The sequence below is a fragment of the Pan paniscus genome, chromosome 16 (assembly GCF_029289425.2).
Source record: "Pan paniscus chromosome 16, NHGRI_mPanPan1-v2.0_pri, whole genome shotgun sequence".
NCBI lineage: Eukaryota > Metazoa > Chordata > Mammalia > Primates > Hominidae > Pan > Pan paniscus.
Window position 1 is genome coordinate 43,542,651 of NC_073265.2, and position 20,335 is coordinate 43,562,985.

A 20,335-nucleotide genomic window follows, 5' to 3' on the forward strand; every position below is an offset into this window, starting at 1 on the left:
ACACAGCCAACATGTTATTTATATTCAGAAAGGCATAGCATGTTAGAGCATGTAAGGATTAGATCTTCTAAAAATCCTTTCATTTTGCAGATGGAAAAACTGAATCTAGAAGTGATGAAGTTACTTTGTAAGGTCACAGAAGAGGGCTAGGTTTGGCATGAAGCATCTTTATGCCTTGGTACTTTTAACTCTAAATTGGCCACCCAGATTCCTTTTATCCCGCCTCATTATTTTATATATATATATATATATATATATATATATGTACATATACACATGCACACACACTTTGCTGACCATTTCTTCAAGGTTTCAAAGAAATGTAGCCACTAATACTGATTCATATTTTTCCTTTTGTAAGATTTGTCTATTTTTCTTTTTTCCTTCAACCATCCAAGAAATGTTTACTTTGATGCATACTAATACCACCTTTATCACATCAATTGCCTAATCATTTACTATTTAGAGTCATGGAAAGGCAAGTTCAACATAGACTATTGTTTTGGTACTAGGAGCTGCCTTCCTTAATTTAGCATGCTTTTAATCACAGTTTCTAGAAAAGGATAGGTATTTTTACCAAACTGGGGAAAAAAATATTGTAATGACCTGAAAATTCTGTTGCTCAGTTTCAGTATTTTATTTTGTAAAATCAGTATCAAATGAGTAAGCTTTTAATCTTGGCTCTCAACCATTTGTTTAAATCCCAAGTCACTAGTTATTTCTAAGAAGTTAATTTTAATGTAAGTTCTAACAGGTGGCAACTACTCCTAAGTATTGTATGTTTAATCTTTAGGTGTATTAAAAACTGTTTAATTTAACTATAACTAAATTTATTACTCATATTTAAATTTTTGACATATTTACATTTCCTTTCAATCAAACAACAGAAGTTTTGCTGATTAATTAGCTCACAAGAAAAACACTATGGTAATGCTAAGTTGTTATTGAAACTGGAAATAAAATATGTAGTGGAAAGAAAAGTAGCATTAAGTGAAATGCTTGGTTTTTCTTATTAGCCTTTTTTGATTTTCACATATTCACCATTCTCATACCTTTATTTTGCCTTAGGAACTTATACACCAAGATCATTTCATTAATATCTTTAAAATTCTTGAAATATTTTACTAAGTAAAATTAAACTGGTATCTATTTTACAGTAATTTTATTATATCATGAGGCATGTACTCCTAACTAGAAATTACTTGTCAGGAATACATTTTGAAAGAGAAAAGTCATTTTGTCAGTGATTTGTTTGACTTCTTCAATAAAATTCTTGTTCAATGATATTTTAAAATATTGTAGGTTATACAATTTTGCATGATGTACTTTAAAGTTCATGTAGTTTTCTTCAAAAGGAAAATATGTACAAATAATTTAGTTAAACAAGAATAAAAAACATGTTAAATTATCTTATTAGTGCTTAAGGTTACAAAGAGACTTTTAAAATCAACAATAGGCAAAATTTGAATTAGCAAAATTTAAGATGTGTATTTTATATATTTTTTTCTGGTTAGGGTAATAAAACACGTTAATGCTACATTTAAAAATATACAATGTACATTTTTTAAATAACAAAAATGTGTAACACCAACCAGAGATAACACTATAATCATATTTAGCAGTATTTCCTGCTGGGTGTTTGTTTTTGTGTTTTCATGTAGACATATATACATATCTATTTGTGTTTGGTATGTGTGTGTGTGTGTGTGTGTGTGTGTGTGTGTTGAAATAGTAAAATGTTTTTATCCTGCTTATTTTGGCAACTTACAGGGTTTCTTTGAATACGTGTTTGCTGACCACCTGGATGTTGTCAGCATCCACCTGTAAACTTTAAACTGAAAGACCAGCCCCTAAAAATTTTCCACTTTCTGCCATTTCTTTATTCAAATGAAGCACTCTTTTAGACTGGGGAAAAATATTTTTTAGCTTCTATTGGTGAGTTTTCTAAGCATATTTCTTTTTCTGAACAATGTAAACAACCAGCAAATTTTGTCTTGCTAAAAGCAGAGCATAAAAGATTCTATATAATCCCCAGGGTATATTGTTCCCAGCGTTCTTCCAGCCCTTTCTTCTAAGTAGCTTCACATCCCATTGCTCATTCCCTATTGTACAGGCAGTATTAGAATCTTGGGAGTTTTATGCTCTTTAATGGATATAGAGTAAGAAGGTGTGGGAAAGGAGAAACAGCTTTACTGCCTGGGGAGTCCATTAGCATGAAATAGGGAGGGATTGATAGCCTTGCTTGGCAGCAGTCTAGGCCCCAGATCTCTGATAAAGGGGGCAGACATTGGAAGGTTTCTAGAAATACCCTCCCATTCCTCTCTGTCAGGTTAGTGTTTTAGGAGTTTATGTATCAGCAGTCACTGAATAGTTCTCCATCTAGCCAGCTGCCTAAAGTTAGAAAAAGTTCCTTCCAGAAACTGGGAAATCTTTGATTGGTAACCTTAATTTCCAATACGGTTGTGATTTTGCATCCTTTTTGGTTTTCTCGGAAGTTTCCATGGGATGCTTAGAGGGATTGAGTCAGGTGCAGCTAGCTACCATCCATCATGCCCCAGAAATCACCTCAGTTAATTTTAATCAAAATGTAAAATATTTCTGTCAGCTTTCTAAGAGGAATACTGGCCTAATGCTTTAGAAAAGTTAAAATGCTGCTTTCAGTTTACTGATTATAAGTAGAATATTATTCGCCTTCAAAGTAGCCATTGTTATTACAGTTTTAACTGCTAAGTACTTCCGCCACATTTTCACAACATAATTGGATGTCTTCATAAACTGTCATACTCAAGCATATGTCCTGTACACTCTAACTCTACATCAATACCTTTAGTTTATATTTGGGTTCATATTACTTTAATTTGTTTTAATTAAGTAATGTTTCTTGGTCAATTAGTATGCACAAGAAAACACTGTGCTAAATATGGGCTGGATATATATCTTAAATTTTGCTGATTCAAATTTTGCCTATTGTTGACTTTAAGAGTCTCTTTGTAACCTCAAGTACTAAGAAGAAAGATAATTCAACTTTTTTTATTCTTTGATAAACTAAAAACTTATGTATATTTCTCTTTGTTTTTGTAAATAAAACTGCATAACATTTAAAGTATATAATGTAAAACTGTATAAAGCTATAATACTTATTGGGGAATAAGTCAAACAAATCAATAACACAATGCTTTTTTTTCTTTCAAAAGTTATCAAAGCATAAACCAAACACATTCCAGAAGGAACAGATACGTATACAAGTAATACACAATATTGAAGAGAGAGGGCCAAAGTAAATAAAATCATTATGTCAAAGATATATCTGTAGTCCCATGTTCATTGCAGCATTAGTCACAATAACTAAGACATGGAATCAACCTAAGTGTTAGTCAATGGGTGAATGTATTGAGAAAATGTACTATGTACTCACAATGGAATACTTTTAGCCTTAAAAAAAAGAATGAAATCTTGTCATTTGCAACAAGATGGTTAAACCCTGGGAATATTATGGTTAAGGGAAATAAGGCAGGCACAGAAAGACAAATACTGCATAATCTCACTTATATGTGGCGTCAAAAAAAAACAAAACAAAACTGGAATTCACGGAAATAAAGAGCGGAATGGTGATTACCAGGGTCTTAGGGAAAGGAGGCGGATTGTGGAGCTATTGGTCAAGGAATACAAAATTTTAGTTAGATAGGAGGAATAAATTCCAGAAATTCATTTTACAACATGGTGACTATAGTTAATAACAATGTGTTGTATTCTTGAAAAGGGCAAAGAGAATAGATTTTATGTTTTCTCACCACAAAAAATGATAAGTATGGGAGGTAGTGCAAATGTTAATTAGCTTGATTCAGCCATTCCATATTGTATACATATTTCAAACCAACATATTGTACATGATAAACATGTAATTTTTGTCAATTAAAAATAAAGAATTTTGTTTTTTTAAATAAAGAGAGTGAGGAGGATAAATTAAGAGAAGCTATACCATGGTGGATGGTTAAGAAGGAGTCTCTAAAGATACACTGCCTGAATTCCAGTCTTTGAGAACCTTACCTGCTCTGTGACTTTAAAGAAAAAAAAATTAGAAAAGGAAAGAAGTGTTTAATTACAACAAATACAGAGAGGACATTAGACTTCAGAAACACTGGCAAAACAAAAGCAATTAAGTATTTAAAGACTAAGGTTACCTAGTTTACTTGGTGTTTTCATGCGGTTCATGGTGGGAACAGCAGCTTTCCCACTTGGTTTTATATTTTCAGAGATCATTCTAAATCTTCAGTTATTAACACTGTCAAAATTAGGCTTAAAATTGTTTTGTTAGGAAGTTTGGGTACTACAGAAAAATTCAAGGTTTTGTATCTTAGAGATCAGAAGCAGACAGTAATTCTGTGATATTTGGATTATCTCCAGGTACAAAGTATTTTTTTTTTTCCTTCTGACTGTGGTTTGTGAAGTGGTCGTTCTTAATGGAAGCATGGCAGGAGTGTCCATTTTCACTTCTACACTTTCTAAATTGTTTTTCTGCTTCCACTACCGACTCATTTGAATCCATCTTTATACCACTTCAGAGTCATCTTTTCAAATTAATCTGATAATGCTAGTTCTTTCTGCAGAAATCTCAGGTAACTTCATGTAGTTCACAAGAGAAAATCAAAACTCCTTGGCTAGATATTGTACCAATCAAGGTTTGGCCTTGACCTACTTTACCTTGGTCATCCCCTGGTACCTCTTCACTTTCCATCTTATTTCCTCTTAGTGCAAACTCCTGTCACTCTATTAACATTGATCTTGCTAAGGTCATGATGATGTTTATTTGTCAAGTCAAATAACTTCTTTTCTGTCCTATTTTATAAGACTCTTACTACACTTAACAGTATCAATCATCCTTTTATCAAGATTATCCTGATTCCTGTTTCCTGGGTTTACTTTTACCTATCTAGTATTTATTTAGTCTCAATTATAGAATTTACTTTTTTTCTTCTTGTATAATTTCCTTTTATATTGCTATTTCCCAGGTGACATTCTCTAACATTTCTTCATTTATTGTACACATTTTCCCTAGGTAATCTTATCCTTTCTCATGGTTTTTGATAATTCATGATGATGATCCCAAATCTAGGTGTTTAGTCCATGTCTCCAAAAACCAGTAACATTCCTACATGGAAGCTCTATGAGCACCTTAAGCTCATAGTTGACTAGATACATTATCCCCACCTTCAATTTTTTTCAATTTTTAGTTCCCAGCTCACTTGGCAGAAGAACCATTCACGTAGTCACTCAAACTAGAACCTTGAAACTTAACCTTTTCTCTTCCCCATCCCGCTCTCCTTATGAATTCTAAGTCCTGACAGTTATTCCTCTCTGAATATTTCTCAAATCCATTTCCTCCTCATCATCTACACACGACTACTCTAGTTCAGACATCCATCGTCGCTTCTCTTCATAGCCTCCTAATTGGACTCTTTACTTTCACCTTCCTTAAACTCATCCTCCTACATGCTCCTTCCATCAAATTAACCTATTTAAAATCCAGATCTGATTATTTCACTTCCTAAGACATGTTGAAGAACTAGAGTTCCTTGCTAATACTTTTTAACTTATATTTACTCTAAGATTTTGAACTTTCTCCAAAAATGTTTTTTGATGCATAGAATAGATCCAACTTATCTAACATGTTACGTAAGACTCTCTGTAAATCCCTCAGACTTATCTTTGGCCATACCAATCCTAAATGTTCTCCTGGAAATTTGTGCTCTGTTAACCTAATATTGCTGGAGTTCACTTTACACAATATTTTCTTTCTTTCCATAGTGCCTTGATTTGTACTTTTCCATTCCTCTGGAATACATTCTTTATCCATCAATGATATCAAACTCTATGCCACGCTTGGCTATCTCTTAGTCATTCATTGACTGTTAGCCCAGCCTCATCTCAAGACATCTCCCCTGACCCTCCTCACCAGGCTGTGATATACACATTCTAACTGAGTGTCTTCATAGCACTCTTCTATGCCTTTTTCATAATTTTTGCATAACTGTACTAAATTTATTACATGACCAATTCCCCCAGCAGTCTATAAGCAGATTCATTACTGCATATCCAAAGCTAATAGAGCATCTGCCATGTAAGTGTGCTCAGTAAATATTTGTTGGACCAACTTGTAGAGACGCTAAGCTCTTCACTCTTTCATGATCATTACCTCAACTCTCATTCTGTAGTCCTTGTGTTTCCTTCTGACTTCTCCTCTCTTCACCACTATGGGACTCAATTCGGCCTTTGGAGGATTGCCCTGCACCTCCAGGCCTGCTCCTCCATCCTATGGCCCACCCAAACCTTTTGGCTGCCTCTATGATTGCACTTTCTGCTGTACAACAAAATTAGGATTCGAGGTGTGTGCTTCTCAATTAGGAGTATGCATTTTATTAGATCAAGACTATGTTTTAATCAACTCCAGATCCTTACCATTAAGAAGAGGGCCAGGAATACAGTAAGTACATAACCAGTGAAGAAAGTGTACTCTGACCAGATGGCTTTAATAGGAATAAAGTGGTTAAATACTAGAAAACTCTCAGAATAAATTATAATACTAATTCTAATCAATTTTCATAGATGTATGTATATAATTACTATTTGACTATACATTGAAGTTATTTTTAAAAGAGAAGCTTAAAGTGTGAATGTAAGTTTGACATTACTTTTTTCTAACTTTTCTGTGAATAACATATGTTAGCACTAATGATAAAAGTGTGGCGAAGATTGTATTAAACTATATAACTCAAGACTGCACTTATTTACATGACGTTTCCTGAATTACACAAATTTTCACATATAACCTATGAATTATTTATTAACCTCTCATTTTGGTCATGGAAACACTGCTCTGGCATTCAAAAACCACAGTTTCTTAGGGTATTTTTATCATCAAGATATTTGCTTAACCATCTCAAAGCGTAAAATAGGCAAAGGGTGGTTTTTGATACTTCTAATCTTCCCATATTGCATTTGTATTTCCCTCAGATGACTTTTAAGTAGTGAGCAATGTTCAATAATTGTGTCATTTACTTTCAAATTTATTTAGTTTATTTTAAACTGACAGATAAAATTATACATATTTATCATGTACAATATGATGTCTTGAAGCACATATACCCTGTGGTATGATTAAATCTAGCTGATTAACATATACGTCATCTCACATAGTTATCATTTTTGTGGGAGAACTTTTAACATCCATTCTCCTAGAGTTTTTCACAAATACAATATATCATCATTAACTATAGTCACCATTCTGTAAAATAGATCTTTAGGACTTATCCCCCCATTTAATAAAATGTTATATCCTTTGACCAGGATCTTCCCAACCCTGCACCCCCTAACTGCTCCAACCTCTAGTAACTACCTTTCAACTCTCTGCTTCTCTGACTTCAACCTTTCAGACTGTACATATGAGTGAGATCATGCTGTATTTGTCTTTCTGTGTCTGGCTTATTTCACATAATGTCCTCCAGGTTCATCCATGTTGTTGCAAATGGCAGGATTTCCTTCTTTTTATGACTGAACAGTATTCTCTGATGTATATAACCATATTTTCTTTATCCATTCATCTACTGATAGATACTTAGGTTGATTCTATTCCTTGGCTGTTGTGCTGCAATACACATGGGAGTGCAGATATCTCTTTGACGTGCTGATTTCGTCTTATTTGTAGATATATCCATTAATGGGAATGATGAATCATATGATTGTCCTATTTTTTAGGTTTTTGAAGAACCACCATACTATTTCCCTTAATGGCTGTACTAATTTACATTCCCACCAACAGTATACAGGGTTCCCTTTTCTCCACATCCTTGCAAAACACTTCTTACCTATTATCTTTTGGGTAATAGCCATTCTAATAGGAGTGAGGTAATATCTGATGTGGCCTTAATCGGCATTTCCCTGATGATTGGTGATGTTGAACTTTTTTTTTATATACCTTTCAGCCTTTTCTGTGTCTTCTTTTGAAAACTGCCTATGTGGGTCTTTTGCCCATTTTTACTCAGATTATTTGTTTTCTTGCTACTGAGTTGTTCGAGGTTCTTATATGGTTTGGGTATTAACCCCTTATCAGATGTACAGTTGACATTTTATTACAGTTGATTACAGTTGACAGTTGATATTTTCTCTCATCCTGCAGGTTGTCTCTTCACTCTCTTGAGTTTTTCCTTTGCTGTGCAGAAACTTTTTAATTTGATGTGCTCTTGTTTATCTGGTTTTGCTTCTTTTGCCTGTGCTTTTGAGGTCATATCAAAAAAAATTATGTCATTTTTTACATAAATCTTTTAGTTTCACTTATAAAAATCATCCTGTGAATGCCTTAAGTAAGTTATTCCTGTGTCGCTCTACTATTTATGCTTCAAGTAACCACTAAGCTGCTGTTGCTTCCTTAACCAAGCACCAAAAATCTCAAGGTGGCAGCTAAAAAAGTAAAGCCAAGTAATATGGCTGTTTTATGAGAGCACCAATCCTTTCTGAAACCAAGAACAAGATTACTCAGCCTGATGACCTCCAGTATCCCTCTAAAAAGACAATGCAGGGTCTGGGTAATAACCCCCTTGTTTTTGAGTGTCCTAACAATTTATTTTCAAAATTGACTATGGCATTTCTATATCTCTTCTTCCCCCTAGTTCTTTTATTGTCACCTACACCATTTTAGGCATTACATTTTCCACAACTTTTGACCTGTGATTTTAGTCTGACAAATGTAATTACTTGTGAATTGTTGAAAAAAAAAAAAAGAAATGTGATAGCATAGCTCTAAGAATTTTTAATTTCTATTTTTAACTAATATTTTTTGTTAAATAAATAATATTGTTTGTGGATTCTTAATACATATTAATTATAATCAATTCAGTGTATAATAAAGTCATAACACTTATCATTTCCTTAAAGAAGCAGTCATTAATAATCTAAATCCAGGGTTAATTTGCACAAATCATGGAACTCACATAGCATAAATTTTTATTCGTGATTCTTAAAGATGCACCTTTAAAGATTTAACCTTTTTTGTTAATCAGTATTATGACAAAGTAGGTAGCAAGGTGCCTGGTTAAGATCTAAGAAAAGCCACAGTTTTCAGGACCATCATTTATTTTTTGTGAGTGCCACTCAGGGCAGCTATTTATGTATGTGTTCAATAATACAAAATTCAGAAATGTCTAGATGCTTTGGTGGCATAGTAAGATATGAGAGCAAAATAGGATCACATTATATAGTGAAATTTTCTTTCCTCCATGTATATTTTATCTTTCACTGTTATCATAAGCTGTGCTTTCCATTTTCAAGTCTTTTGTTGTAGTTCAAATGAAAAAGGTTTCCTTGAGAGAAGTAACAAAATTGGACCCTTGATGCTTCTGATGGGTATCAATGATACCATTATTCAAGGTTTAAAAGAAATGATCTTTAAGCATAAAGCTGGCATTATTCAGTCTGTTCTCACTATTCATCTGTTTGCCTAATTAAATCTTGTCTGTAACAAAGTGCTTAGAAAAGAGAATTGCTTACAGAAGATATTTCTTTCTGAAAAAGCATACAAACTGGACTCAAGTCACAGGTTAAATTGACTTATTAATTCAATGTATAATGAGAGGAGGGTGTCTTGCTACTTTACAACTGTGAGAGGCATACAAATGCAAAACAACATTTTGGTGAAAATATGGCATTTCAGGAACCAAAATAAGTAGAAGCAGGGTTGAGGAAGTAGGGAGACTCCTGCGCAGTTGCTTTCCGATGGTGCTAAATTCCACTGGAAATTATACTTTTGGTGCATACATGCAACATTCAAAGTTGAGTTTACACATCTTTGTGGCAAATTACGTTCTTTTTTTTAAAGACACATTTATTCCGCATTATGATCAAACTATTACATTTAGCAATCAACATCAAGGGTGCAAAAAATATCTGCATTAAAAAGGTTCACTGGAATGCTTTACACAAAACAGAAACTAAAATAACGTGTTATACAATTGGTCACAAATATAATCCTTGAGTTTTTGGCCCATACACATGAGTATTGTCTAAAACACATCTTCTTTGACAGCAGCAAGGCCCTGTCACCACTGTGCCCAGCTGAATTCACAACTGTGTTGTAACCCATAGCTTCCTTGTCACTTCTCTGGCTCTCTTCTCCTTCTTAACTTTGGTTCCTGGCAGTAATTAAGATCTTCTGCCACTGCCATAGCTACTGCTGCTACTGGAACCACCATGACCACCTTGGTTTCCTGGTTGGTAAAGTATTGGCCTCCATGACCACAGGAACCAGAGCTTCCGCCTCCAAAGTTTCTACACTTCATTCGTCCAAAATTTGAAGATTGAATCCTATCATTGCCAAAATTGTTGTAGCTTCTACTACTTCCAAAACTGCTTCCATTATTACCAAATCCATCATATTCATCCCCACTGCCACCATATCCACTACCACCACAGCTGCCACCAAAGCCACACAATCACTAACGTTTCCTCCATGACCAAAGTTGTTATTGCCCCGAAACCGCCTCCATGGCCACCACCAAAGCTTTTAGGACCACTTTGACCTCTTCAACTGGGTGAGGCACTAGCCATCTCTTGCTCTGACAGGGCTTTTCTTACTTCACAGTTGTGGCCATTCACAGTAAGGTGTTTCTGAATGACAGCCTTATTTATGGAGCCATGGTCATCAAAGGTTACAAAAGCAAGACCCCTTTTCTTGCCACTGCCTCAGCTATGATTTCAATCACTTCAATTTCCCTGTACTGTTCAAAATAATCTCTTGGGTGATGTCCTTCAACGTCTTCTTTAATGCCACCCACCAAGATCTTTTTCAAAGTTAAGTGGGTACCTGGTCTTTGAGAATCTTCTCTTGAGACAGCTCTCTTTGTTTCCACAACTCTTCCATCTGCCTTTGTGGCCTTGCGTTCATGGCTACATCCACCTCCTCCACAGTGGCATATGTGACAAACCCAAAGCCCCTGGAGCGCTGGGTATTTGGGTTTCTCATTACCACATAGCCTGTGAGTGTTCCCCATCGCTCCTCAGACTCACATTAACTTTTTTCAAAGCTTAACCCTCTGATGCAGAGCTTCTGCAGCTGTTCAGGCTCTTTCAAAAACTGACTTCGACATGACAACAGTGGCAAGGGAGACTTTAACAATGCTTTCTCGGCAGCGTCCATGGGCAAAAAGGGCAAATTACACTCTAATTAAGGCACTTTACATTTGTGAATGAGAAATTTTCAAAAGGCCAAAATTGTTTTTCTTTCAATTAGAGATTGTGCAGTTTTCTCTCCTTTTCATAGACGTAGCTGTGGAATTAATTGCTGATGTTAGAAGCTCTGTTGTTGCATGAATTAATTAATTTCTGTCTTAAAAACACTTTATGTTTTTTGTCTTTCAGGCACTTTTCATGTCTGTCTTCTAAATACATGTGCCCCGGTGTCCCTGCCGTCATGAGCACCTTGCTGGCTAATATAAATGCTTTTTATGCTCACACAACAGTTTCAACAAATGTACAGGTTTCTGCCTCAGATCGATTTGCTGCTACCAACTTTGGTGTAAGTATAATTTTTTAAACTTTAAAATTCCTAGCAGCTTATGGGAGTTACATTTCAAGAGACTTTGAACTTAAGATATTCTTGGAATCTTATTGAAGAAAGGACATTTTAGGGAATAAATTCCCATTTAGGGAATAATGGGTTCCAGCTCAAAGTTCATTTGAAACATTTTTAGTAAATTAACTTTGACAATCAATAAGAATTTTCATTAGATTGAATCTTCATATCTTAAAGGATATGAGGGAAAAACATACATTTTATAAAAGAATGCTGGGACTTTATAGGGAATTCTCAACATATGCAAATTTGGTATTCAACATTTCAGATTCACTGCCTTGTAGATATAGTTCCCTAGTAAGTGTGAGCTTGGCTGCCATCTCTGGAACATATTAGGCTCCATTTGCACTTCCTATTGGTTCCTTCTGGTACTGATGGATAGTGGCACATCCTCTAAGTAAAACATGGCATGTGTTTAAGGAGCCTACAAAAAACAATCTGTGCCTAATTAAGGCTGTCCATCTGACATATGCAAAGGCATCAAGAATGCATTGAAAAGTAGAAATTCAGGGAATCAAAGGAGCCCCAAGAATTCGTCGGTTGCATCCATCATTGTAACTCTTTCTCTACAAATATACTGTAACTGAAATTGGCAAGACTGGAAATAGGATATAAACTAAGAGTATTTCTAGTAAAGTGGTAAGAGTCAGAATTAAAAATGAGTGGAGATGGAGAAGAGAGAATAGATACCAAAGGTTTTCAGGGCATAAAATCAGCAGCCTTAATAGCATTTGGTACGTTTGGGGACATGGACAGGGAGGGAAGGAGAAGATGCCTGGAAATATTCCCAGGTTTCTGGTCAGGGCAAATGGGTAGGCAGTAGCGCTGTTCAGTAATCCTGTGAGACAGGTTTTTTGTTCTCTTTTTTTTTTTTTTCATGGAGGAAACTAAGATCAGTTGTGGGAAGGTGATTTTTCATGGCACAATATTGTTTCCACTGCACTTCCAATTTAGTTTACTGAATATATTTTTGTTACAGAGTATATTGTTTAGAAATCAAATTTTGAGTTATGTGTCATAGAAAAGAAACACTTGAGACACAGCAAATATAAGAGTGAAAACCCAATAGGGAAAAAGATGTGCTCCTGTGTTTACTCTTTTTCTGTCCTTTTCCTCTAAAAGAGAAATGCATGCGAGGTGTATGAAGTGAATTAGAATAATCAAAGGAAAGTATAATTGCTGTTTAACGCCAAATCAAATAAAATGCCAGTAAAGGAGACTACTCTTTGGGTTAGGAGTTATGCAGTTTCAGTTTTTATTGAAATTTAGCAAGTCAGTTTAGTCATCTAAGCCTCAGTTCCTCAACATGCTCAATGAAGAAGATAATTCTTACTTTAACATGTTTCTCAAATTTAAAATAATGATAAAATGAGATAAAAGATGGCAAGCCAGTTGATAAAAGTTAAAAGTGTCAGTGTATAAAATATGAGAATTTTGTCTCTCCTGCCTTACCTACAGTATAACCTACAGTATCAGCTACTTTTGTTAGACAGATTGACTCTTGCAGAAGCTGGAACCAAAGAACGTTCCCTAACCAGTTCAACAAAATCCTGTTGTTACCAAATACCAGATCATAGAACAGCTTTGTTATAAAAACCTCATCTTTGTAACAGCACTTGCTGTCTTGGGATTTTACCTATAATATAAAGCATGCTGCACTATGAAATTGTTTTGCTTCTAATATTCCGTCTGTGTATATTGTGAAGAAAAAGCCACCATCATGGAACATTGAGCCTTTCTCCCTCTGAGAAAGATGTGTTTAAGTGATTAATATCCACCATAAAAACTACCTAGAGGAAAATTAGATAACATGCTCCTTTACTTCATGTTGACCCAAAGAAGAGACAGCAGATTGATTTCAGTACATTTTAGTATTTCAGTGTCAGCGTAGTTATAACAAACTTCATTTTGTAAATCCAATAACTTATTATAGAATAGGGCCAAAAGAAAGAGAAATGTTTCTTCAAACTACATCATGAAAAGTTGGTGGTTTGGTATATAAATTTGACTATATTTTTCTAACTATCAAAAATAATGCCATTTGATGAGTCAAATATACCTAAGTATATCTCCTGCCTCTACATTGGAACCTCAGGTTTTTATTCACCTAACTTAAAGCTGATTCTGTCATCTGGGCCTCAATGACAATTATATGCTCCCTTCTTGATCCTTCTCAAAGGTGCATAGCCCACACATTTTGAGACTCCAAATAATAAACCAGTAGAAAAAGCTTTCTTACCTATGAGAATTGTAAAACAGATCTTTAAGAAAAGAAAACCATTACACATTTAGACCTTTTCAAGTATAAGTCTTATCTGAAATCATGATGTGGATGAAATATGTTCAAAAATAAAGTGGAAAGGACAGAACCCTTGGGTGTGCAGAAGAGATGCAAGCAAAGTTTACCTAGGAAAATGGCTAGACCAATTGGATGACAATGATTTTTTTTAAAATGTGATTTTATCGCACCATTGCACTCCAGCCTGGGCAACAGAATGAGACCCTGTCTCTAAAAAAAAGTGATAACTGTAAAAGGTAAGGTAAACTATTTTGGGAAAAGGGTAGTATATAATATCATTAACTGTCATAGAGAGTTCAAGTAAAATGGAGAAAGAAATTAGCCCATTGAATTTGGCAAGTAGAAGGTCATTGGTCAGTGAAGCAATTGAGGTTGAAGCCTGATTTCATGAAGTTTGTTCAGTGAATGGCATATAACAAGCTTGTCCAACCCACAGCCCATGGGCCACATGCAGTGCAGAGTGGCTTTGAATATAGCCCAATACGAATTCGTAAACTTTCTTAAAACATTGTGAGACTTATGCATGATTTTTTTTATTGCTCATCAGCTATCATTAGTGTTAGCGTATTTTATGTGTGGCCCAAGACAATTCTTCTTTTTCTATTGTGGCTCATGGACGCCAGAAGATTGAATATCCCTGGCATAGAAGCACAGTTATATAAATTAAAGCTCAATTATTCCATAAATATGATACAGTCATTAAAAATCGAGTTTTTATGGAAGAGGTTCAATAATTGAGCAGTGCCCATGATAATAATAAATGAAAAAAGTATGCTAAAAAACTCTATATGCAATTTAATTCCAACATTGAAGACACACACACACATACATACACACACTCACACACACACATACAGGTTTAGAGATAAGACTGGAAGGAAATGTGCTCAAATACCAATGATGTAGCCACCTAGTTGGGTTATAGCTGACATTTTGTTGGTTTTGTTTTGTATGAATCTTTATACAACAGTCTTTTTGTTATTATTTTACTTTAAGTTCTAGGGTACATGTGCACAACGTGCAGGTTTGTTACATAGGTATACTTGTGCCATGTTGGTTTGCTGCACCGGCCAACTCATCATTTACATTAGGTGTTTCTCCTAATGCTATCCCTCCCCCAGCCCCTCACCCCTCGACAGGCCCTGGTGTGTGATGTTCCCCTCCTTGCGTCCATATGTTCTCATTGTTCAACTCCCACTTATGAGTGAGAACATGTGGTGTTTGCTTTTCTGTTCTTGTGTTACTTTGCTGAGAATGATGTCTAAAATTTTCTATAAAATACCTTAAGTCTGTATTAACTTTATAACAACATTCTGAAAGAAAGCGTGAAATTGGATGAGGAAACAGACTATTCTTTCAAGGAACTTAAATCAGAAGATAAAAAGAGAGATTGGGCAAGGGTAAGAAGGTTTTTCCATATAAAAAGAGACTTTATTTTTATTATCTGCTTGGGTAGGGATTTTTAAACTATTTAATAAGGTAAATATAAACATGTTTATAGAGTGTTAGGAAAGGAGTTAGTTGCAAGAGTGAGGTTGCGAATTTCTCAGATGGGAGAATAAGTGACTATAAGTACTATCTCAGAGGAAACGAAGGAAGTGCAGTCATGAGGGCAGAAGGAGAGGCTAGCCTTTAGAATGAGAAAGGACAAACTCTGTTCTGAAATTCAAGGAAATAATGTGAGAGTCCTTGCAGAGAACACTAAGCTTTTGATATAGAAGTGAAAAGTTGGGGTAGTTGTACCTTATTTTTTAATCCTTCTTTAAAGTTGTCAGGAAAGACAAGTGTTGCTCATTTACAAAACAATGGGCTGTGAAATGGTTGCAGAGGGGAAGGGGGGTGGTAAAACTTTGGATAAGCTACTGAGGGGAATACAAAAAAGAATGTTTCAGGGACATGTAAAAGAAATTCCTAGTAAACTGAAAGTGTCATTTGCTGTTGGGCACTATAAATGTGTTGTCACAATTCTTGTGACAGTGAGACTTTCTTAGAGTGTGTCAGCATTCTGATGCTTATCTACTAGGAGATACAGCTGATGGTTGGATTGACTCTAGGCCGAAATTTTGCAGAAAAGAGGCCATGGGAAGGTAAGGAAATTCATATAAAGATAATGGGGTGAAGGTAAAGTGATTTGCCATTAGCTCTAGTTTTTGGTAAGTGGAACCATGAGAAGCATGATGGATAGCAAGAGAGAAGGAGGGGAGAAGTGGGGAAAGGGACAGAGAGAGTGGAAGAGAGAAAACAGGCAGAGACAGAGGATTGTGGGAGGAACATATTAATAGCACCTTTCAGTTAACATTTTGCAAGGGAAGTCTCAGGTCCAAAAGGTAACTCAGGGAGTAGATTGTTGAAAATTGATTGTAGAACAGTGGTGTGCTAAAACTGGCTGGTACCTGCTCATGAGAACTGATCAGTAAATTTTCAGGAATATTGCAAGCTTGTTAAACACAGCCATCCTTGAAATTGGACATATTAAAAGTATTTACAACATGAAAGTTGGCAAATGCTAAAAATCAAGGCTTTTTGCTTTCAGAGAGCCACTTTACCAGCGCATCACTGAGTATAAATGTTATTTGGAGTCCAGACAAAGAACTTTACTAGATAAAGTGTCTCTATGTGTGTTGAACGCACTCATGGGTAGATCAGGAGTTGAAAAGGAACAAAATTCCATGAGGTGGGAGGCAGTCAATATTTTAATTTTGAAGGTGTCTTTAGGAAATTTATTTAGTGAATTATCTTGAAATACAAATATCAAATAAATCAATCGTAAAATTAATATTTTTGAGCTGTTTGTTTACTTGAGTATATACATGCTCAATATATATAACCAAGTATAAGTGATATTTTTATTGACTGACCAACCTCTATAATATTTTCTTTCTACACATTTTTGGCTGCATTTTCTTTGATCACGTCATATGACAAAAAAATTGAAATATTATTTTTATAATTTTTTTTTACTTAGCTGAGTTGACATATTTTTTAATGGACACTTTAGAAGAGTTTATTTCACTTTCACAATGCCACATGCGTTTTAGTGATTTTCATAAAATTTGGGAAAACACCAATTATTTTTTTCATATGTGATGTAAAAGCAAAAATTACAGCTGACAATGTTAAACAGGCAAGGCAAACTTTATTCAAGACTATTGCAATAGGGAAGAGAGGCCAGAGCTCAATTAGAGCTCAACTCCACTGAAATGAAAGGCAGGGCTGAAATAAGGAGAAAGTATTGAAGGATGATAGTGGGGAGGTTGATCAATGGGATGTAACCAGTGCACTGAGTAATTTTGAGTCTGTAATTTTTTCTTCTGCGATTAGGCCATCTTTGTTTGCTAATTACAGCCATGGAAGTTAGGGTCCTATCTTCCCAAAGAGGGTGGGAGGTAGGAGTGCTCTCTCCTTGATGATTACATTTCAAAGGGAAGGCTCCCAAGTCTTTTAGGAAGGCAATCTTGGATTATGAAACTGGCAAGAGGCTTTAAAAAATATTTCCATGTCAAGGGGCAGAAAAAGAATTTACTGTTACAACTTTTCTAAATAAAATGCTTTAAGAAAAGGGAGGTCGAGACCTAGAGTCAGGAAGAAGCCTATCTAAAGTTTAACCAGGCTGAGGGGAAGGCTAAGCATGTCTTGATCAGTGAACAATAACATTTCAATGCTTTTCAAGTTTTCCTGTGAAGGGACTCTTTAAATATACTTTGAATTGATGAAATGTATTAATTATTTTGTCATTGAAAGCATCATTTTAGTGGCCTTTCATAATAGTATGATATTTCTTTTGGTATCAGAATTAATCTCAAATCAATAAGAGCTATAAATATATGTCCAATATGTTCATGTTTAACACTAATTGAATTATTTAAAAATTACCAAAATTGCCTATACATTACTTCTGTTTGAAAAGTCTTTCTTAATGAATTGCTGTTTTTGGTATGATCTGGAAAAAAAGTGTTACAATTTGCTTGTCGTGTTCTGAATTATTTTTATCTTATTCCTGAAAATTTTACAAAAATCTAAGATAGCATGAATACATAGCCAGCTCCTCCCAGGGTTGCTAAAGAAGGTGAGGGCTGAAGAGCTTAAGCATCATTAGCTTCTGGTTAAATTCATCCCTGCTGTTGAAGCCAGAGTTTGAGAAAGAAAGAAAGAAAATAATGAGAGATGCTGAGGATGATGCAGAAGTTATCATACCCCTTCCTTACAAGAGCTTTTCCTTCCACGGTTCCCCAAATCCTGGGGGGAACTTCCTGAAGGTGCACAGTCCGGGGAGCAACTAACTACCTCTTCCCCCTGCCCATGGGCCAAATGCAGTCCACTAACTCACCAACTGGTTTTGTAAGGCCCATAAGCTAAGAATATTTTTTAATATTTTCTAATGTTGAAAAAAAATTTTAAAGACTGTTATTTTGTGAAACATTAAAACTATCTAAAATTCAAATTTCCACATCCATAAATCAAGTTTCACTGGACAACAATCATGCCTATTAGTTTACATATTGTCTATGGCAGCTACTGTGCTATAGTGTCAGACTGAATAGTTGAGACAGGGTTGGCAAAGTGAAAAATATTTACTAAGTATCCCTTTGTAGATAGTTTGCCAATCTCTGGTCTGGTTATTCTGGTCAACTAATTAAACCAAGTTGTTTTTTTTTTTTTTTTTTTTTTTGCTTGGATTTACCTTTTATTATTTTTTTAAATTTATTTAAATTTCTAATTGGATACGTAATAGTTGTACATATTTATGGGGTACAAGATAAATTTTGATATATGCATACAATATGTAATGATAAAATCGGAATAACTGGAATATCTATCATCTCAAGCATTTATCATTTCTTCATGTTGGGAACATTCCAATTCCACTCTTTTAGTTATTTTGAAATATACAACCAATTATTGTTAACTATAGTTGCCCTATTGTACTACCAAACACTGGATCTTATTCCTTCTAACTGTATTTTTGAACCTATTGTAATATTTATTATTATGTTTATTATTGATTTGCCCCCTACTAGACATATGTGGCCCTTATTTAATAAAAAAACTGAATAATGTGGCAGTTTTAGATATTGTGCCATGTCCCTTGGGGAAACATTTTTTAATCACCCAGTCTTTCGTTATTCCACAAATCACACCCTACAGGCAGTAGGCTTGCTCTGCTCTGCAAAGGGAATCTCACTCTAGTTAAATAGAAATGTTGTAAATAAAATTAAAGTTCAAGCTGTCCTGCTGTTTAAAGAATCTCTATGAAAATTCAATCAGCAGCATACTTTTAATTTCACATCATCTGATGTTGTTCTGGCTTTCAGTGACAAGAAGCCCAGCAGTTTTCTTCACAGTTTTCTATTTTCCTTGAATGTAAATTTTCCAGCTGGGCACTGAAGACTAGGTAGGGAAACCAAATGTGTGAACTTTATCAGTCAGAAATCTTTTCAACTCCATGAAACAGAAACTCACGAAATACATTTAACTAAATAGGATTTCCCCCTTTGCTCCCCCGCTCATGGAACCTAAGTCCACAGAGGTAGGGAATTCAGAGCTGGTATAGCTGCTCAGTATTGTAATATTTTAAAAGAGTGGGCAGATGGGGTAAGATGGATGTAGGCAATCCTTTTTTTTTTTCCATTCGTTCTTTCCATTTTCATCTAATGGGCATGAAATAAGCACTCTATCTTCTGGAGGCTATTAGAGTTTTAGGTGGGAAAAGGGAAGAAACACAGAGGGCAAAAGTTGAAAAGTCTGAATGCTATACCTAACAAAGAATTATACAGCAAACACTAATGTAACAACAACCAGCACCATTTGCCCCAGTGAATATAAGAGGGCCGATGATTTGGGCCACAGTATGGTTGATCAGTCACTTCAACTGTCTTGATGATTTGTGCCAATCACAGAGATAAGATAAGGCATCCAGAGATGTTACACGAATCACACTCACTTTGATAATCATCTAAATGATTAACTTTACTGTGGCCTAAACTAATTATTGTAGTGATTCTTCTGTTTTTCTATCTGGATTGAGGGCCACCAACCCAAATGCATGGAAGTTGGAGAGTTAAGAAAGGACTGTATAGCTTGCCTCATCCCCTGGGAAGGTATAATGGAGAGTGGCAGAGAAAGATCTAAGACGTTCAACTCATCTGTATTTTCTGTAGGTTTGTTGGGATAAAGGGTCTTAACCTGCCTAAGAAGATTGCATGCTTCTGGAAGGCAGGGCTCATTTCTTAGGCTCCTTTATTGCCTCCACAGAGGTTAACACAGAGATGATACTCAAACTTTCTTATACTGATGTATAAATCTGATGATGGCAGTTTATTCAGAAAATTGGAGTTTCAGCTTAGGAACAATTTGTCACCTCCTGTTAATATTCAGCTCACTCCATCAAGATCAGTGACTTCGAGGCATAAGAGTTA

The 20,335-nt window shown here is 35.1% G+C and overlaps 1 protein-coding gene across 1 annotated transcript in view; it reads left to right on the forward strand.

Moving 5' to 3' along the window:
• UNC13C (unc-13 homolog C) overlaps window positions 1–20,335 on the forward strand; it is a 645,800-nt gene that overhangs the window by 332,941 nt on the left and 292,524 nt on the right. Inside the window, exon 13 of the mRNA XM_008953183.6 lies at window positions 11,407–11,563. Within this exon, the coding sequence (XP_008951431.4) occupies window positions 11,407–11,563 (157 nt within the window). The remainder of the gene's footprint in view (window positions 1–11,406; window positions 11,564–20,335) is intronic.